Genomic DNA, 27,531 nt, shown 5'->3' on the forward strand with positions numbered 1-27,531 from the left:
ATTATTTAATATCTTCTTTCCACAAATTTTGCTCTGTTGTTCAATCTGCTGCTTCAGATCATTTTCATGTGGTCTCACGTGGGAAGAATGAGATACACAACAAAATAGTTTGCTTCTCATCTCCTTGAAAGTTTATTGATCAGATACACAGTTTATATAATTTGTGTCATGCATATTAATTATTGTAGAACAAAGACTTTCAGAATTGATTGGATAAACAAACAGATTACCATAAGGCCTCCTACTTCCTTTTACCATAAATGTGAACCTCTGGTTCATCTTCATCTACCTTGATGTTCATAAGTATCCCAAAATATGATTATGCATGTAAATAATTTTTAATTGGAAAAATTTTATTTGACTCTCCCCCAAGGCCTACTGACCTTGACTGCAGAAAGAAGAACTATTCACTAGTTATCACATCCTCTTTAATGGGATTTAGGAAATGCAGTACATAATTCAATGAATTAGACTAAACATCCTATTTAAACAAATGAAACTAAATCACATGATTTTTATCAACAAAAAATAGGGGATTTTTACGATCTTCAGTGACTTGCCTTAATTCACTTTAACTCAGAATTATCAATGCAAATAACTATTATCATTGTGCAACTAATATGCAATTCCAGAGGACTTTTAAACGCCTTACAAAATTTGTCCTCTTTTACTATCCGTTCTTAAACCAAACAGGAAGCCGCAAAGATTCACCAGACCAAATAATCAATTTCTGATCCGCTCAGTCCAAACAAGACGCTGCGGCGATCGAATAACTTGACATCGATTATTTATGCCTGATTTTAATGTTTTCCTTTCTAAAAGCGGACGCGATGAAGCCCTGTCAGAAGTGCTTTAATAACTTTATCATTGTCTTAAATTAAGACTGATAGTATTTTTTGACGGGCCATATTGGTTGTCATTATTCAGGCGAAGTTATATCAAGAGTATAAACTGCTGCGAAAAGCAAAAACTCCAGCAGATCCAGTGCAGGGTCTTTGCTATAGGCCTTGCAGTTGATCTCCCACCGCCTGACAAATCTGCAGTTTTCTTTTATATGCGTTTCGTTTTATTCACTACGGTTTTGCATAACACTTCGTCGATTACTGAAGATGGACACAGACAAGTTTAACTATGTGTATAGTTGCGATTTGGACATAAACGTTCAACTGAAAATGTGAGTATGTTTCTGGACCTTAGTCATTGTCTTGATTGCAGAACTGTCAAACCAGCAGCATGCCAACAGAGATCGTCGCTCGTATTATTGGAAGATGTGTTATGCGCCATATGCATCTGTCTACTCGATATAATATGTTAAAATGGATTTAAATGTCTACTTCGACAAAGATAAAATCTAAAAATGTAGTGCATTTTTATTTTAAATGTACAAAGGAAGAATCTTCCTTCCCTTATATCAAATCGTTGTTTTTGTGATGTTTACCAAAGCTAGCATGGCAACACTATGAGTCAGAAGAATAAAGTGTTAACACGAGTCCAGCGAGAGCTTCTGTGTTTTAGGGCTGTCATCTGTCTATTGACATCATTCTCCTTTTGCCCTCGATCTTAACGAGTCTCTGTTCGCGTGTGGATCATAAATAAAGATCATAAATGGTTATTCTGACCGCTAGTTTTTTTGTCCGCTGCACACACGCTCAATGGAATCAGTTTAATTTCATTAGGCGTTGCATTACGTTAGAAGGACGGAACAATCCCAGGGTTCCAGTAAGCAAACTTGCATAAGACCTCGTGTCCTCATCACAAGACATTGAAACCAAACTGCATGAAGAAGAGCTGTCACCGTGTGAAGAACTTGAAATAACGGGATAATTTGACAAGGCTGACCTTGTTAAAGGGATAGTTCACCAATAATAAGTTCTGCCATAATTTACTCACTCTCATGTTGTTCCAAACCTGTATGAGTTTCTTTCTTCTTCTGAACACAAAAAAAGATATTTTGAAGAATACACATTCTCCTAGTATTTGTTCCTCCTACTATGGAAGTCAATGGGGTCCATAATCTTCAAAATATCTTCTTTTGTGTTCAACAGAAGAAAAACTCATACAGGTTTGGAACAACTTGAGTAAATGATGACACAGTTTGAATTTTCCGGTGAACTATCCCTTTCATTTAAGTGTGAGGTGAGGAGGTGTCTTAAACAGGAAGTAAGAAAATAAAAAAAGAAAGCTGACGGTTGTATAAACAACGTCAAAGTAACCAAAAAAGTTTTTAAAAGTGCGTGCAGAATACTGAAAAAATAATCATGGTTTCTTCCACAAAAAATATCAAGCAGCACAATCTTTTTCAACTGTGATCGAAATTTGTTTTGAACATTAAATCAGCATATTAGAATTATTTCTGAAGGATCATGTGACACTGAAGACTGGAGTAATGATGCTGAAAATTCAGCTTCACTGTCACAGGAATAAATTGCATTCTAAAATAGAAATTTATTTTTTAAAAATGTATGAAATTTAAAATGGAAAACTGTTCATTTTAAATTGTAAAAATATTTCACAATATTTCTCTTAAAAAGAGAAACTTTTTTCAAAAACATTGAACATTTACCGGCCCCACACTTTTGAAAGGTAGTGTAAACATATCTAAATCATCATTTGCTTTTATTAGCCTTACTCGCCATTCACTTTCATTGTGGAAAAAGACATCCACAAATGACAGTACTAACAACTAGCAAGTGAATATAATGTGCAGTGGAAAAGTCATGGAAGTCATTGGCCAAATAATTTTGTGTCCCTGCTGACATTTAGACCGAAATATCTTGACATTGTGTTGCATTCTGACTGAGCAAATTTCGTTTGTGTTTGTTTTTGCAGAGGCAGTCTGGAGGGCAAGAGAGAGCAGAAGAGCTACAAAACTCTGCTCGAGGACCCCATGCTGCGATTCTCAGGACTCTATCAAGAGAGCTGCTCCGACCTGTACGTCACCTGTCAGGTGTTTGCTGAGGGAAAGCCTCTCGCTCTGCCAGTACGAACGTCTTACAAGGCCTTCAGCACTCGCTGGAAGTGAGTACATTTAACAACGGTTAATCTCCGTTTCTCACACTGTGGCTCACTTTACACAAGTGTGACCCACTTATGAGTCAAAGCAGGAAACCAAACAAAATATGCCAGAGATGCGTCACAGAGATATATAGCCTTTATATTTCGCTACTCTATCATCCTCTCACATATTTACATCAATGACAAGTATAATTCATTTTCTTCATTTGGAGAAAAAAAAAACATTAATACCTTCAGATTTCGTTTGTTGACTGTAGTCATGTGTTCCGTCACAAATATTATTCTTGTCTTTTCTTCATCGTAGCTGGAACGAGTGGCTTAGGCTGCCAGTGAAGTACCCTGATCTGCCTCAGAGTGCCCAGGTGACTCTAACTGTTTGGGATGTGTATGGACCCGGCCGTGCCACACCTGTTGGGGGCACTACAGTCACCCTGTTTGGGAAATATGGGTAAATGGTTTTCATCAGAAATTACGTGTGTTTTTTACCTCATTAGCCTTCATCTAAACAACTGGAAAATGCCATGTGATTGAGCTCTTCGGCTAAAAGAGGTGTTGCAAATCTTAAATAGTCTGATGAATATAAGAATAATTGTTTTGAAAACCTTTACATATGTCTACTTTCACAATCAGTTTCAAATATTTCTCACATACACAACTGTTCAAAAGTTTAATCGAAATATATTAGTGCTGTCAAACGATTAAAATATTTAATCGCGATTAATCGCATTAATGCCATAGTTAACTCACAATTAATCACAATTAATTGCACATTTTTATTTATTCTAAATGTCCCTTGATTTCTTTTTGTCCCATTATTTTTTCTTATTTTAATGCTCTTATCAACATAGAAAAGTGGATCGGCTTGCTTTGTTCAAATGTTTGTTTTATTGAAAACAACATTGGCATACTGTAGTGTTCGATTTCACACCAACATTCTCACTTGAAGCAGTCATTCACACTTGGAGCAAATAATCGCTCACACAATGTAACACTGTCCATCAATAAAAGGGTGAAAAAAAATACTTTGTTGCACAAACAGCCCCTTCAACAGCCCTTTCTAAGGGATCAAAACAGGGTGATACAAAATAAAATTACAAAGTGCACATGCAAGGTAAACTAGGACTCCGCCTATAGTGCAGTTAAACCAGGGGTCGCCAACTAGCGGACTCCGGTCCAAATCCGGACCGCGAAGCCTTTTGACGTAGGCTAATGAAACAGTTAACGTTGCAATGCTCACTGTTGCGTTCAGACCCAGACGCGCGGTCAAGCATGCAGGTGCACCGGACGCGAATGACGCGACATGCACGCCGCTTAATTCGCGCCGCAGAATGTCTATTTGCGTCTTTGCATTGACTTAAATCACTCGCGCAAAACGCTTCATTCGCGTCCGGTGTGAACGCACCATCAGAGCAGAAAGCAGCGCTCAAGACAAGCACTTTTAGTTGAAGACCCCTGAGTTAAACCATGGCATAATACGTTTCTCATTTCGGCGTCTCACGCTTGCCATCCACGTCCATAGACATAATAAATACATAGACGCCCTATTGGCCGCTTTAGAACGTTGCTGCAATACGTCAACGCGTCCGCCATATTGCTGAGGGCAAGACTGCACTGTAAACAAATGCAAGTAAACGGGTGAGCTGCGGCTTTTCTGGATAAAAACAAAAACAACGTTTACATTTATCAACCGATTTCAGTGGTTTATGATGTACGTGGTATACTAAAAGTTCTATTCTATAGTTACTTAAAATCTTGATAGTAAGACTTATAAAATATATATTTTAATAAGGAATTGTCAAAGGCTTGTAATGCGTTTGGCTTTTTATACTTGAATAAGAATTATGAAGACGCCCATACTGAGATATAATTTAATTTTCACATTAAATGAAATACATTTTTCTTATAGTGGAAAAGGCAATTTCTGTATTTAACCGATTTTTGCTTTTCTTGTGCTTAGAATTGACCGTCATTGAGAAAATGAAACTATACAAATCACACTGGCAGGCTGCTTTCTGTTTTTTTATAGCACTAAAATGATAGATATTTACAGATAGATACTCTAAATATACAATAACAAAGATAACTCATGGATCCTTTATACATATGATATGGTACAACTACACTGCAATGCAAATAGTAAATACATGATAAAGTGATGTAATAGTAAATAGTGTATAGTCAATAAAAAAATAGTCAATGAAATAAACAATACAGTATACAGCAAATAAAATAATGAATAGTATAATTATATAATATCAAAATAATATAATATGCAATAATATAATGATAATAGCATAGTTTGTATAATACTATAATAATAGCAATAGAATATGAAATATCAATTACAGAATAGAGACAATAATAAAACATAGTTAAATAGTGACTAGTGAAAAGTACAATAATTTACCAGCATAACTATAATAGATTGATAATTGCAAGTGGTATAATATAATAACGATAATAATAATAGCAAATACAATGTAATATCAATTGCAGAATAATATAGACAATAATAAAAATAGTAAATTAAATAGTGACTGGTAGGTACAATAATAGTATTGGTATAATAATAATAACAACAATAACAAAAGGCTGTATATTAACCATCAATCATCTATAATCAGTCATCCTTTGTAGGGTCACCATGGCACACATCACAGAAAAACACAAAACCTGAAATGTACACCAGGGCATTGTCCACAAGGCTACCAAAGCGGGTTAGCAGGAAGCTGTGGTCACACACAAGTGCAGAAACGTTTACAAAAGGGAATGGAAGCTCCTCAGATTCTTCTACTGCTAGAGATTACATTTCAACAGCTGGGGTCCGTTTTTCGTACCTCGCTTAATACATCTGAGATGATTTGACAGATCCCAGATCTTTTAATCGTGATCACTGATCTCTGGATAATTTGGTTCTTCAAACAAATTTGCGGATTGGATTAAAATATCTGGATTAAGTTATCTGAGATTACTGCACGTTCTTGTGTTCCCTGAAGAGGGCAGATACTCAAAACCACGATCAGCAATGCAGCGATTGGCTGGGGGCAAGACAGCAACGTAATGTTAAAATTAAAATTATAATATATTCCTTCACAAATAAATCTCTCAATCAAGTGGCTGTGTGTATAGTACTATACACAACATTATAGTTTTATAATATTATTTTCAAATACTCATTTTTATATGATTTTTATATTATTATTATTTAAAATTATTATTGCCCCAGGTTCAGTAATGAACTCTTGAAATAAAGTAGCAGTGGCTGGGACAGATTTTAAGTATGCAACCTAATCCTGTTTACATGAAATAAACCGCTCCAGAGCAGGTTTGAGTTTCCGGACCTGTTGCTATGACAGCAAGTCCATGGGCCAGTTGCATAAACTAAGCCATTATGTTAAGACAGTGTCTTAAGATCTAGTATGAGCCACTAGCAGTTAGGCAAGTGGCATTCAGTCTTACTTTTCTTTTCAAATTAAGCCAGTCTATGTTTTTATGTAACTGATTTAAAAAAAATTATGAACAGTCTTAAAGAAAAAAATGTATGTCTAACTTGTAAGACTAGTCTTAATGGTTTATGCAACTGGCCCCCGGATGAGCTTCGAAGAACCAAACAATCCAAGATCATGCCAAATCGGCAACAATCAAGTCCAGCTAACTGAGTTAGCCACATACGAAGAACAGACCCCTGATAGCGACAGGGTCTCATCCTGTGGTTCCACTTTCCCTGAAGTGCTTGGAGAGACACTGCACCGGACCATGAGACACCGGAAAATGCCCTGGAACTGGCCTGCAGTTGGATGTTTATTCCATCCCCCTAAAAACCACACACACACACACACACACACACACACACACACACACACACTTACTTACTTAAGAAATAGTTCACACAAAAATTAAAATGAGCTGATAATGTATTCACCCTAAGGCCATCCAATATGTATATGTCATATAAACATAGATATACATGTCATATCTTGGCCAGCAGAGTTTCATATTTGGGTGAACTAGAACTGCACAATTCTGGATGAATCACGATTTTTTGCTGTAATCCTACTTGTCAAAGGTTTTAATAGAAATAGCAGAATAATTGTTATTTAAGAATAAGATGATGTAGGTGTTTGAATTAATATTCTTTTTACAATTAATCATGCAGCTCTTCCTTTAATACAGATATTGCCTCTTTTCAGATTATATTTTGATATCTGAAATCCGTACCTGATGCTCGAATTCGAGCTCTGAAATCGTAGTTGTTCAGAATAATCAACTTCCCACTGTCACCTCTTTGTCTGGGAAACCTTCAATCTGTGATAAAAGTTAGCTAGCCAACTAACTTAACTTAAGTTAACTAACGTTAAGAGTCACAATATGTCAGTCTGTCATAAAAGTCTTTCAAAAATATATAGATGAATATTTCGATTTCAGGAAATTTTATTTATAATATAAAATATAATATAAGCTAAAACTATAATATAAATCATGTCAACTCATGTCTCAACTATCACAGCTAAGTAGCGACATAGCTATTTTAGTCTGACTCTGGTGACCAACTAACGTCACTACTAATTATATAATAATATAACGACCAAATACAACCAGAAACAAATGTTCAGTCTTACTTGTGAAAGGTAATTCCCCGAGAACTGTTTCCAATTGTGCGGTGATTTGTACAGCCCCGAGCAGCACACGAAGCAGGCATTTTTCTCAATTCCTGTTATTAGAGTTATTGGAAAGTTGCCCTCCGCAATATGGCGGCGTCGTTGACGTGCGGTCCAGCGGCCAATAGGGCGTCTATGTATTTATTATGTCTATGATCCACGTCTACTCTTTTAATGGCCCAAACAAGTGTGGGCAGCCGCAGCGTGCCTGATGTTTTGTTTCCGGTCTAGCTACATCCGGAGTGGTGTTGTAGTTTTTCTAACGTTACTAGTTGCTGCAACAGCATGTGAAAAAACTACAAAGTTTGTTAGACCAAAAAGAACGTTAATCTCGCGATAAAAAAATTGACGCCGTTAAAATAGGTTTGCGTTAACGTCGTTAATAACGCGTTTAACTGACAGCACTAAAATATATATATTTTTTTATTCAGCAAGGCTGCATTATCAAAAGGGATAGTAAAGAGGATTATAATGTTACAAAATAATTCTATATCAAATAAATGCTGTTCTTTTGAACTTTCTATTCACCAAAGAATCCAAAAAAAAAAAAAAAAAATGCAAAAACGGTTTCCACAAACATTTTCCACATGGCTGCTGAAAAGGAACAAATGCTCATCACAGAAAAAAATTTAATTGTAAAATATATAAAAATAGAAAACAGTTATTTTAAAATGTAATTTAATTTCACACTATTACTGTTTTACTTTATTTTTGAGCAAATAGTTGTAGCCTTGGTGGGCATAAGAGACTTCTTTCAAAAATGTACAAAAACTTTTGAATGGTACTGTTCATATGACATGCAATTCTGGCCCACCAATCTCTGCTACATACTCTCTAGTTTTTGGAGGACAATTGGACAATATATATTTGAGGCATCCTGCTTCTAGTTCTTGAATAGAAGGCTTTCTTGGCAATTTACCAATTTTTGCACTAGGATGCCATGCTGAGCTGGCTACATTCCTTAGTTAGCTGACTCTGTCACTTTTGACAGGACTCTAACAAGAAACAGTACTCTCGCAATTATGGTAACAACAAATACTTCTTTTCGCATGCAAAGAAATTTTCTTCAGAATACATATAATTCATATCTTTACATGCATGATAATTTCATTGTATTCCAGAATTTAAGTTACATATAACTAGTATATTCAGAATCTGTGAATTCATAGAAATCTGTGAATGTTAAAATAGTGAGGTGTTATTAATAATTTAGGGAAGAGATTATCAGATGATTTGTGACATTTTTCCCCAAAAGTTTGCACACCACCCCTTTTTTGCATTTATTATTCCGCCTTATTCTTCTTCTTCTCTCTCCTTCTGTCCCTCTGTCTACCAGAATGTTCCGGCAGGGCATGCATGATCTGAAGGTGTGGCCGGGTGTGGAGGGTGATGGCAGTGAGCCCACTAGTACACCAGGAAGGACCAGCAGCTCTCTGTCAGAGGACCAGATGGGCCGCCTGGCCAAGGTCAGTTGAGGGATTGGGCAGTGGAGAAGCCCAACTGAGACAGAACGCCGAGAAATATCGTTGTGGACAGTTACTGCACATGAGGGATATGTTAAATGAAAAGGGGGTGGCAGGGTGGGATAGATGGATATGCTGTTTGTGTAAATTTGTGGAAAGAATGAGAATGTTTGGGAAGTGTGATTGTGTGTGTGTGTGTGTGTGTTCTCTAAAAGGACATGTTTTAACTGCCCTCTGTTCCAGGGCCCAGACCTGGAGATACTTAGTGACGTGAGTATGAGAGAAAACGGGACAGGAATGCTGAATGTATGTGTGTGTGTATGAGTGTGTGCTTGTCTTATATTTTTGGGCAAGATATAGGATGAGTTCCATACTTTTTGACCCACATTTTCATAAATAGGATAATTATATTATTTTCTGTGTGTTTTGGACTTTCAAGCACTGACATTTTGGACATGTTGCTTGCCCTTACCAATTTTATTATTTAACATTTTATGTAAATTTTCGTTTTTGAGAATTTATGTGCTGCAATAAAGCTGTTATAAAGCACACCAAGTGTTTAGGGAATTGAGGTATCAGAAACGCTTTTTATGACACTGTAAATTAGAGCTGCATGATTGATAAAAGATTGCAATATCGATTCAAACACCCATGACATTTTATTCCTAAATGACAAGCATTCGTCTATTTCTATTAAACCTTTGACAAGTACAATCCCAGCGAACACCCAAAACTGCGTTGGTGCTGCCACTGACCCAGAGAGAGCAGTTGTCATCTATAGGTATGAAACCGCTTCACAAACAGTCTTTTCAACCAGCCAGTATCATTATTCCTGTGTTACAATAATTCAATGTATCACAAACGATATGAACATTGATCGAAATGAGAGTAAATCACCATTTGAAACTTGATACTTCAAATAAAGGTTGCATCAATTATATTGTTACACAAGTAGGTGGCGACAAGTGACTGTTAAAAAATGTATTTGTTGTAGGCTGCGTCCGAAAACCTAGGCAGCTGACTCATTGCCTCGCTGCCTTATCAGACAATGGCTTGTAAGGCAGCGTTTGTTCATGAAGGCACCTCACAAAACTAATTTCGGACAGACTTCTTAGGCAGTGTAACCGTTTAATGATCTACAGCAAAATAGAGAGAGCTTTGGTGAGAACTAAACAAATATTAAAATAACTACATTAGTACTTTCTCGCTATAAATGACATCAGAAGTGGAACATGTTGGTAAAAAAAAACGTACATTTACACACAAACTGACCAGCAAATGCAACTTTCAGGACGCCATCTTTTTTTTCCAGCTCATCTGTCACAGAATGGAAAGCACAGGATTGTGGGATATCGAAGGCAGCGAAGGATACAAATATGCTGCCTTCAGAACTCGATCAGATGCAGGTATCTCAGGAGACAGGAAGTGAAGCTAACATTAGATTCGGACGTGCCTTGGTGCCTTCCTGCCTTGAAATGTGTCCTGTGAAGGCAGCATTTTCCAGGTTTCGGACGCAAATGACCATTGAGTCATTCAAGAGATTTGTTAAAAAATGCTGAGTCTTTATGAGTGCGTCATTGAATCATTCATTAATACAGTTTTTAAAAAAAGTTTTTAAATTAATTAAATATTTTTTAAATAGACTGTAGCAATTTACATTTTATCAGAACCTCTAGTTAGTAAATGGCATGTTATTTTGTTTAGATGTCTATTCAGAATTGTGGGAGAATCGTGATAATCTATTTAAAACAAACAAATTGTGACTCTCAATTTATCCAGAATCGTGCAGCTCCACTATAGATACATTTAAAAAAATAAATAAATACAATACAACTTGACATGTTTAAAAATGACTTTCAACTAAATCTTCCATCTCATGATATGACCATGTTAAAGTTGGTAAGTTTCCCAAAACCTCTGTTCACAACAGTCGTGTCTGTACTGTATAACCAGACGTTCATCCACTTAGAAAACCAGTCCTTCATCAAACTAACAATTTAGAAAATCTACAGATTAAATGAAAAGATTGTTGTGCTGGAAAACTGAATGATTTGTTGTGGACCTTGCTGTGTCATTGACAAAGCTTAACTTGTTTTGAACTGGGAACATTCCTTGAAATGTTATGGACGTTATGTTTAGCCACTAAAACACAAGTATGGCTGGTTAAACAAAGTCCTCTTAGACTCTTGGTGGCCTTTAGATGAGATGTGTTATTGTGCTAACTATTACTAACTGTTTGTTTAGAAAGGGCTGAGTCATCTTAGTGTGCTACTACTTTGTACTGGCATCCACTGAATGTCCTTTGCTAATGGGCGCTTTTGTGTGTGAAGCTCTTGCTGGCTGACATGCCGCTGTCATATGATTGGCTAAAGGACTGTGTGCACCACAAGGTCTTAGTGTTACTGGTCTTCAAAACATGTCTTTTTCATGAGCTTTCCTCTCTCTTTCTTTGCCTTTCTCTCTATCTCTCCCAGCTAACAAAAGCTCATCGTCAGGGTCACATGGTTAAAGTAGACTGGCTGGATCGCTTGACCTTCAGAGAGATTGAGATGATCAATGAGGTGAGTGGGGTTGGGGTAAACAGTGTCACGATACGACATTACTGTCATTTTTGTAACCTCTTTGTAGAACCCAGACTAAAAACCACAAACATGTGAATTTAAGATGATTCATAAAGTACATTTTTTTCTTTACAGAGTGAGAAACGTAGCTCTAATTTTATGTACCTAATGGTGGAATTCCCCCGTGTCAAAAGTTGTGAACGAGAATACAGCATTGTTTATTACGAAAAGGTATATTTCTTTTTTACTACATTTTTTGCTACAAAGTCAATATTGAATGTAAATAACCCTGTTTACTTTCCCTGTTAATGCAAGATTCAACAAAATGTGTCAGCCTTTCTTCACTTTTTTGCTAATTGCGAATAGAGTAATTTAATGTGCTTAATGTAATATGTAAAATTATTTATTTAGAAATTTGTGATATGTTAGAAAGCTGTCCCACACAATTAAGTGGAAATTAGCAGTCGGAAATAATTACTTTTAACAATTAACACGATCCTATAATTTTCAGATGGGTAAAAACAAGTCCCAACTTGCATTTTTTTAAATGTCTTGTTTCGTTACAGAAGTAAAATGGGTTGTGAATGTTATTTGATTTTGACTTTAAATCAGGGATTGATCAAAATTTTGAAAAGGAGTGTAGTTAAAAGGCCAGCTCAATTTTAGTGACTCTCTTTTCAGGATGCTGATGATTCCTCCCCTTTGCCAACCAGTTCAGATATTGTAAAAGTCCCCGACCCTCAGATGTGCATGGTGAGTGGAGGAAAAAAAAGTAAACACAATGGGGGTGAACATTTTGGCACTTGATAATGTAAAAATACCTTTGATGTAAAATGACAAAGTTGGTACTTAATGGTGCTGGTGTTCTGTTGCAGGAGAACCTTGTGGAGAGTAAGCATCATAAACTGGCCCGTAGTTTGCGCAGCGGACCATCTGACCACGATCTCAAACCTAATGCAGCCACACGTGATCAACTCAATGTTAGTGATGAAGAGAAAAAGAAGTCCACAAGAAATCTCTGCAGATGTGTTTTTAATATGTGTATATATTTATCTGTCATAGATCATAGTGAGTTACCCTCCCACTAAACAGCTAAGCTCTGAGGAACAGGACCTAGTGTGGAAGTTTAGATATTACCTCACCACACAAGAAAAGGTGAGTGAGCACATGTACACTAACCATTCAAAGGTTTTGGGTCAGTAAGAAAGAAATGAATGCTTTTATTCAGCAAAGATGCATTAAATGTATCAAAAGTGACAGTCAAGACATTTATAATGTTACATTTCAATTTCAAATATAGGATTTTCTTCTGAACTTTCTATTTATCAGAGATCCTGAAAAAATATATTTTGCCATCACAGGAATAAATTACATTTTAAAATATATAAAATAGAAAACAGTTGTTTCACAGTATTACTGTTCATGTTTACTAGCGTTGCCCCATTGGTAATAGGGTGGTGTCTTAGTCTTGCTTTGTGTCCAAGGCAGGATCTCATTGTGGGTCTGTTTTTAGGCTTTGACTAAGTTCCTGAAGTGTGTGAACTGGGATTTGCCCCAGGAGGCCAAACAGGCCCTGGAGCTGCTGGGAAAGTGGCGACCGATGGATGTGGAGGATTCCCTGGAGCTGCTGTCCTCTCAGTTCTCCAACCCTACAGTCAGACGCTACGCTGTAGCGAGGCTGCAGCAGGCTGACGATGAGGTAAAGTTTATGGGCCAGATTGACTAAACAGGGCAAATTAGCATGAGAGCTCAATTACAAAAAAGTGCAGATGGGAGAGGAAATTACTGATGACGCACAAATTAAAGAACACAGGCACAGACGGATCATTTCCACAATGACCAGCGCAATCTACCAGGAGCAGTGCAAATGAGCATCTTAAGACATGCTTTTTTTGCTATGGTTATACTCGCCGTGTCCGCACAAGCGCGAAGGTGTGTGCGGCAAAAATGACGTAATCGTGGAGTGGACGATAGTGCGCGAGACCCCATTTCGCGTGGCGGTGTGCAGCGCATTTTTTGTAACTTTCCGCGTGGCTCCGCATTCGAAGATGCACGAGTTCGAGGCGAATCTAGCCGAGCATGGCGTCTCATCACACCGGCACCCAGTTTGCACGTACAAATTAGTTGCTTATATTTACAAACCTACAAAAGCAGAAATAAGCCCTTTTATTGAAAATAAAGATCCATGTTTGATTAAAAAAAAAGTTCACGAAACTGAATTAAAATGTTTCGTGAAATTAGGTCGTTCAGTTAGTTGTATACATATATACATGTGTACATACATTTTGTTCTAATGTCACAAGTAATATCAAGGTAATATCAAGTTTTACACAATTCTTTTGTAGTGTGGTTTTTGGTGAAGTGTACTAAAATTAATATCGTCACCTGTGTACATTACTTCTTTTCACTGCTGTTTCCTGATGGTTTATAATACAATTACTCTGAGTCGTTTCAAAGAAAGAAAGTACAACGGTGAGCGTGCCAAGTATAAACGCCTCGTCCGTTTGGGGAGGAGCATGCGCAGTCAGCGGAGGCCCGCGCTGCGGAGCCAGGCGAAAGTATAAACAAGGCTTAATGGTGCAAATCCCAGTAAATTGACGAGCGCAAACCTTAGTAAATCATCTTGCATGTTTAATTTAAATACTCCCCTCACATAAATTTTGCCTCTGAAAGGGAAACTCCTACAAATGCATATGATTAAGATCAGCCGCAAAAATAACCCCGTCCAAGCCTTGCTAATTGTTCACTGCGTGTCTTTAGTAAATCCTGACAGTAGGTTTTTTTTTTTGGCGCAAGCTGTTAGTAAATCTGGCCCTATACGTGTTTGTGTGCATGTTAGTCACATTGTCAATGGTGTAGATATTTGTAACAAATATTTGTGCGTCAAATGATTTTATACTTTCTAATGCATTATTAACTATCTTAAATTATGTACACCATAACAATGGACATCTTTTGGGATAACTTAAAGATTTATGCATTCGAGGATGATTATTTTATTATTTTGACTCTTTACAGAATGAATTATGATGCATACCATAACCTTACCATACACACCTCATCTCTCTTTCCTTGTAGGATCTGCTAATGTACTTGCTCCAGCTGGTACAGGCATTGAAATATGAGAACTTCATTGATATCCAGGGTGGTTTGGAGCCTGCCAGTAAGAGAGACAGTCAGGGGGTTTTGGCAGAGAGCTCAACAATAGGAGATCTGGACAGGTCAGCTGCAACCTCACAGAACATTTGCCTTTGCCTTTGTCACCCCCCCCCCCCCCCCAAAAAAAATATTTATACGTTTTACTTGTACAGTTTCCAGAGATGCTCAGAATATATGTACAGCTGGAATTCTAAACAATTAAAAATTGAAAAACCAAAAACCATGAGGGTTCCACTCACTGATTTATTTTTCAGTTCCCAGATGGCATCAACCATCACTGTGACGCCCAGTGGGCAGAAAGGCAAAGAGGGAACAGATGGTGAAAATCTAGAGGTAAGTGTAAAATAACAAAGTTAGTAAAAAAAGTTTAATTTAGATAAAGTGGATGTAAAGATTATGTAACGGTGTGTATGACCTGTGTTCCACAGCAAGATCTGTGCACTTTCCTTATATCACGTGCCTGCAAAAACTCCACACTGGCAAACTATTTATACTGGTGAGTGAATTGATCAAGGTGTTTTGCAGTTCTTGCATGACTACAACAACAACTTGCCAGTTTCACCAAGTACATATGTAAGATTTAAAACTAAAAGAAAATGTTTTTGGATATTGTCTTCTACTGTAGGTATGTCATTGTGGAGTGTGAGGATCAGGACACCCAGCAGAGAGACCCAAAAACCCATGACATGTACCTCAACGTAATGAGGCGGTTCAGTCAGGCTCTGCTCAAGGTACCTTCACATTCTAAACCCACAACAAACTAATTTGATGATATACATTACTGCTCATGTTTTTGAAAGATGTGTCTTATGCTCACCAATGGCTGTATTTATTTGATCAAAAATTCAGTAATATTGTAAAATAGTATTACAATTTAAATGTATCCGTTTGGGATAGCTTTTATTTTGCCTAGTTAAGACTACTTTCAAAGTGTATACAAAAAGTGATTTTGTCTGATTATATTATATTATATTATATAAGTAATGCCTCTTATACATATGATTGGTTGATAAAAGTAAATGAATGTGAAGCGTTTAAATAGAAGATATTGAAAATAATATGTGATGTTTATGTGTGTTTCCAGGGTGATAAGAGTGTAAGAGTGATGCGCTCCCTTTTGGCCTCCCAGCAGACATTTGTAGACAGACTAGTGCAACTCATGAAGGCTGTTCAGAGAGAAAGCGGAAACCGCAAGAAAAAGGTATGGAACTTCATACTGAACAACTGCTGTAGATCATGAAGAATATTTTGTAAAGTTATGAAGTTTGTTGTGACATTCTTTTTTTTTTCTCTGACAGACGGAGCGGTTACAGAGCCTGTTGGCTGATAATGAGAAGGTGAATCTGTCAGAGATCGAGCCCATCCCTCTCCCTCTGGAACCTCAAATCCGCATCAAAGGCATCATACCTGAGACTGCAACGCTCTTTAAGGTATTGTGTATCATTTATATCCATTACACTGAGTCTCACATGCATCCATCCACGCCTGACCGCAGTTTTCGTCTCTTTCAGAGTGCTCTGATGCCAGCAAAGCTCATCTTTAAGACAGAGGATGGGGAGCAATATCCAGTCATCTTTAAACATGGAGATGACCTGAGACAGGACCAGCTCATCCTGCAGATTATTTCACTCATGGATAAGGTCCGAAGAGCTCATTACATCTCCCCACACAGGACCAACAGGACACATAGTTCATATCAGTATTCATTAACCTCTTATTGCATACTTGTACACACACACACACACACACACACACACACAGACACACAAAACACTTTCTTTGTAGACTTATGTTGTTTTATATAACACCACCACTAAAATAAAAGTAGCTTTCTTAACATTCTTATCTTCAACAGTTGCTGAGGAAAGAGAACTTGGACCTGAAGTTGACTCCATACAAAGTTCTGGCGACCAGCACCAAACATGGTCAGTACTGCTTCACCTATTATGTGCAGAGCCAATCAATGCACATGTGGGAGTTTCATTTCACACTGGATGCTTATGATTTGTCTGCAGGTTTTATGCAGTTTATGCAATCAGTGCCTGTGGCTGAGGTTTTGGCGACTGAAGGCAACATTCAGGTAATGCAATGTAATACAGTTGTGCAGTCCTGCTTCTGGGGGGTCACCTTCCTGCAAAGTTTAGTACCAACCCGGATTAAACACTCCTGAACCAGCTAATCAAGGTCTTCAGGATCACTAGAAACTTCCAGGCAGGTGTATTAGTGCAGTTTGGAGCTAAGACCTGCAGGAACGTGGTTCTCTTTAATCAAAAACATTAACCTTCTCTCCCCCTCAAAACGACATCTGTTCTCTTCATGACGTATGTCTTGGCGGAGGGTGGGACTATATATTATCTACAATTGACTGCAAACTGGCATTTAGATCTGAGGCCGTAATTGTCCGCCCAACTTCCTATGATCCAATCAATTCCTGAAGGATGAAATCAAATACCTTCTTATATTCCAGAAGCCGTTTCACTTGAATATACATCTTGGTTAATTATGTCTCCATGCAGAGTTTCTTTCGAAAGCACGCTCCAAATGATAAGGGACCATATGGCATCAGCTCTGAAGTCATGGACACATACGTTAAAAGCTGTGGTGAGCTTCAGTTTGTGATTCCAGTAGTACTTTATTTAGCTTTATTAATGATTTACTTCTTTATAAACCATTATTTACGTGTACTAAATCATGATATACTTTTCAGCGGGCTATTGTGTCATCACCTACATCCTAGGGGTTGGAGACAGACATCTAGACAATTTACTTCTCACAAAGACTGGTACACTCAATAAACACACCACAGCTTTCAATGACTTTATGCACTGAAAAAACAGACCGCGAACTGATCTGGCTCTCTGGCTTGCAGGAAAGCTGTTTCATATCGATTTTGGGTACATTTTGGGTCGGGACCCTAAACCCCTGCCACCCCCTATGAAGCTGAGCAAGGAGATGGTGGAAGGGATGGGGGGCATGCAGAGCGAACAATACCAGGAGTTCCGGAAACAGTGCTACACTGCCTTCCTGCATCTACGCAGGTGAGTTAAATAAGACCTACTTCCTATATGTAGTATGTATAATTTGAAATCATAACCTTTTTTGTTGTTGTTGTTTTGATTCTCATATGCAGATACTCCAATCTCATTCTGAATTTGTTCTCTCTGATGGTGGATGCAAATATCCCGGACATTGCACTGGAGCCTGACAAAACTGTAAAAAAGGTTTGTGTGGTCCTAAATGTGTGGCCCCAAAATTTCAGAGGGAGAATAAAATGAGCAATAAGATTTTAACCTGTTCATTCTTCAGGTTCAGGACAAGTTTCGACTGGATCTCTCAGATGAGGAAGCGGTGCATTATATGCAGAGTCTGATTGATGAGAGTGTGGGGGCTTTGTTTGCTGCAGTGGTTGAACAGATACACAAATTTGCACAGGTGTGTATTTCCTTATTTTTAGTGCAATTTCACCATGGAAACTATTATAGACAAGGCCTATTTATGATGTTGCTCAAAACAAGCTTGTTCTGTTACTGTTCTCATTTCTATGGATGGTAGCAATTTTTTTTAACCTATGCTGCTAAATGCTGGAAAACACTACTTTAACTTTGCAACTACATGCCAACTAGCAGTCATTAGAGTATTACTAGACTGTTTGCTTAATATCAGCTAACACTTTATTGTGATGGTCCCCCAACAGACATTCTACTGACTAGAAAAGTCATTTTACTTTTAACAAAGTACATGTCAACTAATTCTACGATTACACTTTATTTTAAGGTGTCTTTGTTACGCTGTAATTATACATTTAAGAACTGAGTAATATTATGTAACTACATGTACTTACTATTGGGTTAGGAATAGGGTCTGGTTTGGGGCTAGATGCATGTATTATGCATGCATAATTTATAGTTACTATAGTAACTACATGTAACATATGTAACAATGACACTGTAAAATAAAGTGTTACCAATTCTACTAACCCTAAGCCTAACCTAACCTGAGAGTTGGCGTAGTCGCAACTGAATGAGAGTTAGTTGACAAAGGCCTGGTTTCACAGACAGGTCTTAGTTTAAGCCAGGATTAGACCTTAGTTCAATTAGGACATTTAAGTAGCTTTTATAAACGTGCCCTAGGAAAAAAAAACATTACTGGTGTTCATCTTGAGACAAAACAATGGCACTGACATATTTTAAAATATGTCAGTGCAAGTTGCTTTGTTAAAACAGCTCAAACATGCATTTTAGTCTGAGACTAGGCTTAAGCCTTGTCTGTGAAACCGGGGGATACAGTTACTTATAGTTAATAGAATGTCTAAAGTGGACTATCAAAAGTGTAACTTAACAACTTGAAACTTAGTGTGTGATCCTCAGTCATTTGGTGTATGATGGCCAGGTTTTCCTCTTTTTAACAATTTTCAGTCAGCAAATGTATACTGACTAGTGTTTAAAAATCTGTGCAGATTTAAAAATTAATGTTGTCTATTCCAGCCTTAATGGAGTTCCCACTTCTGTTAATCAGCCATGATTATTGACATACTGATAAATGGATAACTAGTGGTCCCATTTAATTGGCATAGCTGACATATTGGTCTTTTGATAATGTTTTATATTTAAAATCCACAGTATTGGCGCAGATGAGGGGATGTCATGGAGCCTGGTTCTCACATAATCCGTGAGCAACAGATAGATGGACGGCAACAACAACTGAATGATCAATGAGAGTAAAGGACATGTGCCAAGGCCACACTAGTGACACTATGTTTTCACCGTGAACCAGTCATACTCTTGACTCAACTGAATATATATGTATATATATAATATAAAATTAACTGTATATGTAAAAAAACAATAAAAATTCCAACTTTAGCATTTGTGTTTACTGGTCAGTATTCATTTTACAGTATATTCACTTGTCACATTAGTAGCACAATAGAATGGTAAAAAAATAAAAGAATCATCCGTTAAATATGTATATGAACCCCTCATTAGGGTCTGTTTGGAGGAGTCCTTCTATGATAATGAGGGGTTCTGATGCATTTGGTGGTTTTAAAGGTTTCTCTGGATGAGGATATATGAGTGTTTCCAGCGGTTTCCAATTTCTATACAAAGGCTATGCAATAAAGTTGTATGAGAATACTCATAGGAAGGTGTGACTCTTAACTGACTCGTAAGTTAATGAATCACACCTTCCTGAGTATTCTCATACCTCAATACTGAGTTCAAACCTCAATATACATTTTTTTTGGACTTCATAGGTTCTATGGATTAAAACTTGCACCCAGTCAGTGTACTGAGCAACTTAAATACAAGTCTTCAGTTCTTTTGTTTATTAATAAACAATACCACAGATTAAGAAAGATACTACATACACACAAACCAAAACATTACTATAAAGTGAGGATATTTGGTTAGAAAGGCAGTTATTGTGCATTTCTTGATATTTCTGTTAGGCTAAGATGTATATGCGTGTACTGTATGCATGTTGTTTTTCAGACTTGTGGGCTGTGGTTCATTAAAGCTGAACCTAACCCATACAGAGTTTTTTCCACTCTGCTACGTTCGGTCAACAAGAAACTTGACATTTAAAACTCGAGTCATCTGTTGAGTGAAATGGCAGTAAATATATGTGCTTTTAGAAATCAGTTTGAAGGCGGTATATTTGCCACTAATGATTATAGCTTCAGGAAAAGAAATCAAACAACAAATTTTCCTCTATCTAACTCACAGTTTTTATTAACTAATTTCCATTCACTGTTACAGTACCAAAATGAATTCGAACCAATTAGTCCTCACAAAATTTGACATGTAGACTCCACATACCTATACACCTTCTCAAAAAGGAGAAAATAATAAGAAAAAAAACCATGCATATTTCTATACAACGCAACGTACATGCTACAATTTTCCAGAACCTAGAGTCACACTCAGTTCCTGGGAACACTTCCATAAATGTTCCAGAGAACCGGCAGCATCAGCAGAAATTGTGCACCTTAGCGCGGTTAGCTGTAAGACACGGTCCGCAGAAAATGAGAGTCAAAATGGGGCAACTCTGAGTCAGAAGTGAAAAATACGGTGCAAAAAAACAAAAATGAAAACAATGAATCGAGCCATACAGAAACCATACCTTACAGTTACCCGGACAGAATAAAGATTTATAGCGCTCTGCTGATTTGAGTGAGTCACTGGATTGTGTGTTGGCAAAAATAATGACTGTTAGATTCAGGTCAGCAACGTTTGACCATGAGAAACGTGCAAGAAGTGACACATTTCACCCTACAGTAAAGAGAGTACGTGCTTAACTCCATTTGACCTGACCATTAGAAGCCATCTTGACTAAAATGGAGGATATTATACGATTGAAGTCAAACTATATATTATAACTATATAAACACATGTTATAGATCTTATTGTGGATAATTCATCAATGTATGTTTCTTTTATTGTTCTCAATTTTTTTTTATCAAACATTCAAAATGTCATAACTGTGTCATCAAGCAAATACGGCACCCTTCTGATGTCATTTAGTCTGTTTAAACGTCCCCATTTTTGTGTGCAATGTCCACATGCCAAAATCCAATGAGCAACCGGTGCATAAAACCAAGTCCCTGCCCTACACGTTTTCCTTTTCAATAATCTGTTACAGATCACAATACAGAAGTTTCATTGCAACTATGACACTAATGGCAATAGTGGGCGAAGAGGCTGAAGCTCAAGATGACATTTCTCTGGACTAATAGCACTAAAAGAACAGGTATTAAAATCAGTCTGACAGTATTCAAACTAAATGTATTCAGTCTTTTGGGAAAAAACATCAGTAGTTTGACTTTGCTCTGACCCATTTTCATTGGTCTCATATTCAGTTTTAAACATCTCAAAATCTCCATACCGCTCTGGATCTTCAGTTGACATCTCGTCCTGTTGAGTGCATTTCACTTGCACCGAGCTCAGAGGAATGTTCAGAGTCTCCTCACACTGATTCTGATACGGACATGCCACTTTTGCTTCTAGAACCGTATGCGATGGAAACAGACGGAACTCGTTGTTTTGGACTTCTATGTCCAACTCTCCAGACTCCACAGATTCCTCAATGTAGTCTGGATCATGCAGGATGGGGCCTGTGTAATACCCATTGCCCAGGCTTTGAGAGTTGTGGTAAGATGACTCGTTGTCCGTAAGTGTGAAGTCACAGATGGATACAACAGAAACGTGGACATCCTCAGAGCTCTCGTTGTGTGGTGCAGCCTTACAGGAATCAATGAAAGTCTCGTTCTGAAGTTCTAGGTCTAGAAGTAAAGCCTGGAAACACAATAATGGTTTGTACTTTAATTTTAAAACACCTGAGATGACCATTAAAAACATTACACTTGGTTCATAAATGCATTGAATGCTGGTTTGTGACAGATTAAGCAAACAATAATTAAAACAATGCAATGATTCTGTATGAAAACACTGAGGAAAAAAAGCTACAGAGCTGTTACTGGGGCAGTACCCTAAAGTACAAAAGTGAAAAGGTACATCTTTGTACACTAAAGGTACTAATATGTAGCCTACTATTTAGGGGTAAATAAGGTACATAGTACCTTTTAGTTTTTGTACCATGGGTACTGCCCCAGTGACAGCTCTGTAGCTTTTTTTTCTGAGAGTAAAGGTTGAGATCCTTTGAGTAACTGGTTTCATTGGTATCTAGAATGAGTAAAATGCTTAGGAACAAACAGCTATAGTATCCTTTCACAGTACATCATACAAAAGTATATTATATCAAAGTTTAATTTGATTGGATGGCTGGGGTTCCAAGAGTGCTGATATGGACCCTTATTACAGACTGACACATTTCTGCACTACATAACATTGTAAATCTGTTAAATAAAAATAAACATTGCACTTTTATAACACTATACTTTGTGTTTAATTACGCTGACATTAAATTACAAACAACTGCTAAACATTTATAACACAGCTGCTGAAGGAGTAACTGTAAACGTGACATTGTACAACGTAACAATGACATTGACAATGTAAAGCGCTTTGGATGGCCGTAGGTCTGTTAAAAGCGCTATATAAATGCAGTCCATTTACCATTTACCATTTTTCATCTTCTATGTTATTTCCAGTATTCCAGCTGTAATTATATGATTTCAACATGATTTCAGCAATTCGTTTTGATCTTGATTTAGTTTTTTTAGTATTGTAATTTAGAGTTAGATTATTTTAACATATTAATAATAATTTATGAATTTAATTACATCTTTAATACCATCCTGTGGCCCCTTGGTTGAGAACCACTTTTTTTCTGGAGCTATTTGTGTGGGCATAAAAATAAAAACACCTGTCTTTTTTGTTATTGTTGTTTAAAATGTAAATGTCTCAATATTAAAAGGTACGCTGTGTTAATTTTGAACAAAAAAAAATTACATAATTTAAATAATGAGTCAATACATCAATCCTTCTTCCAAAACATGTTTTTGTCTTACCCTGTTTTCCTATGGCCTATTCTAAGTGTTCTTAGAATTCTAATTTAACAGGATGGTTTTCGTGGGAAATTGCATACATTCATCACTCGTCCATGCATCTGGTCATATTCGTAAATAGAGAAAAGGTGCTCCAGCTACTTTGATGCATGTATGGTGTGTCAGAAGCACAACGACTGAGAAAGATTGATATGGAGCAATTTAAATCTTGAATCTTCGGGGAATCACCTTTTTTTTTTTGCCAATCCGAGGAGAATTTGCTGCCATAAAGGCAGTGCTCGTAATAAAACCAGAATCAACATTGGCTTGGCTTTTTGGAGATGGCAAGAACTGAGCGATTTGTTGTAAAAGCGACTGAGCGAAATGTTGTAAAAGTGACCCAGAGATGACGTTTTTATTACTCAAAAGGTAAGATATTATCAGATAAATTGCTATATGTAGTTCATTGTAAAGAATGATCTATTGTTAAGGGTCATATTCATTTCACACAGAGCCGAAGCACAACCAAAACAATGTTCTTCTTTTTAACATAGTGTGCCTTTAACTTATAAAATCAATAACACTTGCAATCATAATCATATAACATTGTTAAAATATAAAATCCAGTACCAAAGATCTGGGCAAGGGACGTTCAGAAGATGCACAGTGTCTCCAGAGCAGAAATATCACTAGGCCAAAAGCAATGAGAACAGCACACACAATCATGACGATGAGGCTTTCTGAAGAAACACACAAACACACATTAGTGCCGACAAACAGTGAACAAACATATGCAAATAAATGTGAACTGCATCCAGTGCTGAGTAGTAACTGATTACATCAGATTTAAAAAATTAAGTACTTGTAATTATATTACTTTTTAAAATACTCGTAATCAGACTACAGTTCCTTTTTATTGATTAAATGAAGTGTTCTCTCAACATTGCAGAACTATTCAGCTCCTGACGAACACATTATTTGAATTATTACTCAGTGAGTAATTTACATGTATTACTGTCTTTGGAAAGCTTTTGTCTTTCAGACACATTAAAATGTACAAATTCATGTCATTTCATATTTACAGCGATGAAGGGATTCCCCAACTTTTTTGTCAGCTGAACCTCTTTGACCTAATATATTTACTTGTAGTACCTCCTGAGATTTTAAGTTAATAAGTTAAGTCAATAATAATAATAATAATAATAATAATAATAATAATAATAATAATAATAATAAATAAAATTAAGTTCACAGTTTTCTAATGTTGGTTAATGGTCACATGACATGCAGGTAAACAAATAAATATTTTTTAGTAAGCGTTTTATTTTTGATTGTTTTTATTTTATTTATTTTAATTTAAAAATGTTATGATTTAATTATTAGCTTTTCATTAAACTCACAAACCCCAGTCTGGGATACCCTGACGCCATATATTATTTAATGCACTTCTTGTTGTTAATAACAAAGAATAGAATATATTTTCTTTCTGTTTGTATTTTTATATCAATATGGCACAAGATTATCCTATTCAAATCAATGTGATAAACAAATTAGGTCAAAAGAAATCTAAAAAGAAGTCAGATTACATTACCTTAAATGTGTTGTGTAATAGATTTTTTTCATGTCATTCGAATTAGTAACAGATTACAATTTATAAGTAATCTACCCAGCACTTGCTGCATCATTACACCACAAAAAGAGTATAAACAGAAATGATGCAGACCCATCTTTGCTGGTATGTGAACACACTGCGGGAGGCTCGCGGGGGAGGAGGCCAGATCTTCAGCTGTGAAGTTGGCCACAGCACAGTACTCCTGCCCTGGTATAAGAAAACCAAATTCCACCTTCAGTGTGTTTCCCTCCATCACTGCAGCAGTGTGTGTCTTAAAGAAAAATAAAACGACTGAACTCTCCATTTAAACAAAACGGTAAAATGGGGTTAAAGGGATGTAAAGATGAGAGTTGTGCACCTGCTTGTCTGAGAGGTTATGTTTGTTGTATAGAGTGACTGTGGCCAAGACTGTTTTAAGTTCATTTATCGGGCAGGGGCAAGCCATCTCCTCCTCTTCCTCCTCCTCTTCCTCCTCCTCTTCCTCCTCCTCTTCCTCTTCCTCTTCCTCATAAGAACTTCCTTCCCAGTCACAGATTTCGGAAGGAGCACAAGGAAAAGTTACGGTCACCCAGAGACTTCCATTGTCCATGGAGATGATTATGTTGGGGGGGCTCAATGAGGCAGCAGCTGGCAAAAAAAAGAGAACGTATTAAAGATACAATCTCACTCCTAACACTTTTGCAACATATTCCCGCAGTTTCACAGACTAAAATGTCAGTGCCATTGTTTTGTCTCAAGAGTCACACCAGTAATGTTTGTTTTCTTTTTCTAAGGCACATTTATAAAAGCTACTTAAATGCCCTAATTGAACTAAGGTTTAATCATGGCTTAATCTAAACCCTGTCTGTGAAACCAGGCTATTGTGACGAAAAATACTCATAATCAATTCTTGTCTACTTATGTGAATTAATAATGTACACATGGCCATCATATATCAGATGCGTTTCATTTTTAGTGAATGTATTTCTGTAGCTCTTTTTTGTAAACAATGTTTATTAAATGCAAATTTTCAAGCTTGAGGATTAATACTGACACTCATTCATAGGGTCACAGAACAGAGTTCTATTCAGCCCGAGAAGCTCTTCTGATCTCAGATGGATGAAGTTGAGGGTGTGTATGTTTGAAAAGACATGTGTCAGATCACAGCTTTGCCGGGAAATCTGGATGCAGTCTGAAACATTTTTCCATGATTTACTGCAAAACAAACACACAATATCAAGAGCACTTTATTAAGATGTCAAAAAAAATGATTTAAGGTGATCATCTGGCCATTCATCTCCAGTGTGAAACACCAATATTTCTGACTTCCATTTTCTTAAAAACGCAACTCTTCCACTGGGCATGATTTAAAAAGAAAAAAGCGAGTAAAGATCAAATGGAGCTTGATCACTTGTGAGTCATTTTCTTTTTCAATTCTCATTCAGAGGAAACCAACAGCGTGCCTGAAGTGATAACAATAGCCCGTCTGCTTTGGGGCAATAAGCCTGGATTGTGCTTGCCTGTGGCTTTCTGCTAAACCACAAACAGTTTCACCTCTCAGCCCAGCGCTCTACTGCGCTCTGCTTCTCAGTCTCGTTTCTCCTATAAACAACATCTTCCACGTCATTCATAGCTACTCATGTGTTTCTAAACCTCTGCTTTGTGTGTAGATGAGACTCACTTGTGTGTCTTGGTCTGGACAGTGTAAGTCGTCTTAGGCTTGGCATCAGGGCAATTCCACTCAAGATAGCATCCCAAATTGATTGTGCGGACTCTTACATCACACACAGAGAGCACAGTCTCTAAAAGAAACACATGAAAACAAGAACATACCGCACCTGTGTATATCACAGATGTGGCCTGAAAACATACAGTACACAGAATGCAAGAGAGACAAAAAAATTAAACACACTCACCTACATTAAACATCAACAGAAAGAAATATTCCAACAAGTTTAGGGCAGTGACAGACATCCCCACAACTGCACGCTATTTTAAGAAAGAAAAAAAAAGATTTATCAAAATGTCATATGTACAAAGCGGACTGACAACAATTACATTATGATATTAAAAAAAATATTACGTATTTATAATTAGGTAAAAAAACAAATAAACGCTCACATAAAAAGTTTTACCTTAAACAAAAGATTGGAGAGATTTCATTAGCTCTTACTTTCAGTGGGTGAGCAGATAAAGTGAGAAGAGGACAGATGTCACAGCTTCACTGCCACAAAACCACACAGGGACTAAACCCACCAGCAGAGAGGAAACCGGAGGAAGAGAAAAAAAGCAAAATGCTAGCAAAAAATGACATTATAATTTAATGTATATTAACAGAAATTTTTTAATTATATTAAAATAAATTTAATTTATTCATGTGATGCCTTCTCCAGTCTTCAGTGTCGCTTGAACCTGCAGAAAACATTCTAATATGCTGATTTTGGTGCTCAAGAAAAAGGTCTTATTATTATAAATGTTGAAAACAGGTGCAATATTTTTTGTGGATTCTTTGATGAATTGAAAGTTCAAAAGAACAGCATTTATTTGAAAAAGAAATCTTCCGTGATAAAGTCCTTACTGTCACTTTTGATCAATTTAATGCATCCTTGCTGAATTAAAGTATTCATTTGTTTTGTCTAAA

The 27,531-nt window shown here is 36.9% G+C and overlaps 2 protein-coding genes across 2 annotated transcripts; one reads left to right on the forward strand and one right to left on the reverse strand.

The window, feature by feature from the left end:
- Positions 1-814: 814 nt before the first annotated feature.
- Positions 815-19,706, forward strand: pik3c3 (phosphatidylinositol 3-kinase, catalytic subunit type 3). The gene is made up of 25 exons (XM_079811164.1): positions 815-1,174; positions 2,830-3,018; positions 3,320-3,463; positions 9,010-9,139; positions 11,611-11,697; positions 11,833-11,928; positions 12,379-12,450; positions 12,573-12,677; positions 12,760-12,852; positions 13,211-13,396; positions 14,776-14,918; positions 15,111-15,189; positions 15,285-15,352; positions 15,482-15,587; positions 15,941-16,057; positions 16,155-16,286; positions 16,368-16,496; positions 16,712-16,781; positions 16,872-16,936; positions 17,373-17,457; positions 17,564-17,638; positions 17,726-17,894; positions 17,987-18,077; positions 18,163-18,288; positions 19,476-19,706. Exons 1-25 carry the CDS (start codon positions 1,110-1,112, stop codon positions 19,488-19,490), a joined length of 2,637 nt encoding a protein of 878 aa, XP_079667290.1. The 5' UTR covers positions 815-1,109; the 3' UTR covers positions 19,491-19,706.
- A 477-nt stretch (positions 19,707-20,183) lies between these two features.
- LOC307140243 (uncharacterized protein) lies at positions 20,184-27,089 on the reverse strand. The gene is made up of 8 exons (XM_079839584.1): positions 27,026-27,089; positions 26,807-26,879; positions 26,572-26,692; positions 25,945-26,105; positions 25,270-25,538; positions 25,023-25,182; positions 23,930-24,039; positions 20,184-22,148 (listed from the first exon to the last, which is right to left on the reverse strand). Exons 2-8 carry the CDS (start codon positions 26,862-26,864, stop codon positions 21,633-21,635), a joined length of 1,395 nt encoding a protein of 464 aa, XP_079695710.1. The 5' UTR covers positions 26,865-26,879; positions 27,026-27,089; the 3' UTR covers positions 20,184-21,632.
- Between the last annotated feature and the right edge of the window lie 442 nt (positions 27,090-27,531).

The sequence above is a fragment of the Gobio gobio genome, assembly GCF_949357685.1.
Source record: "Gobio gobio genome assembly, chromosome: 2".
NCBI classification, from domain to species: Eukaryota; Metazoa; Chordata; class Actinopteri; order Cypriniformes; family Gobionidae; genus Gobio; species Gobio gobio.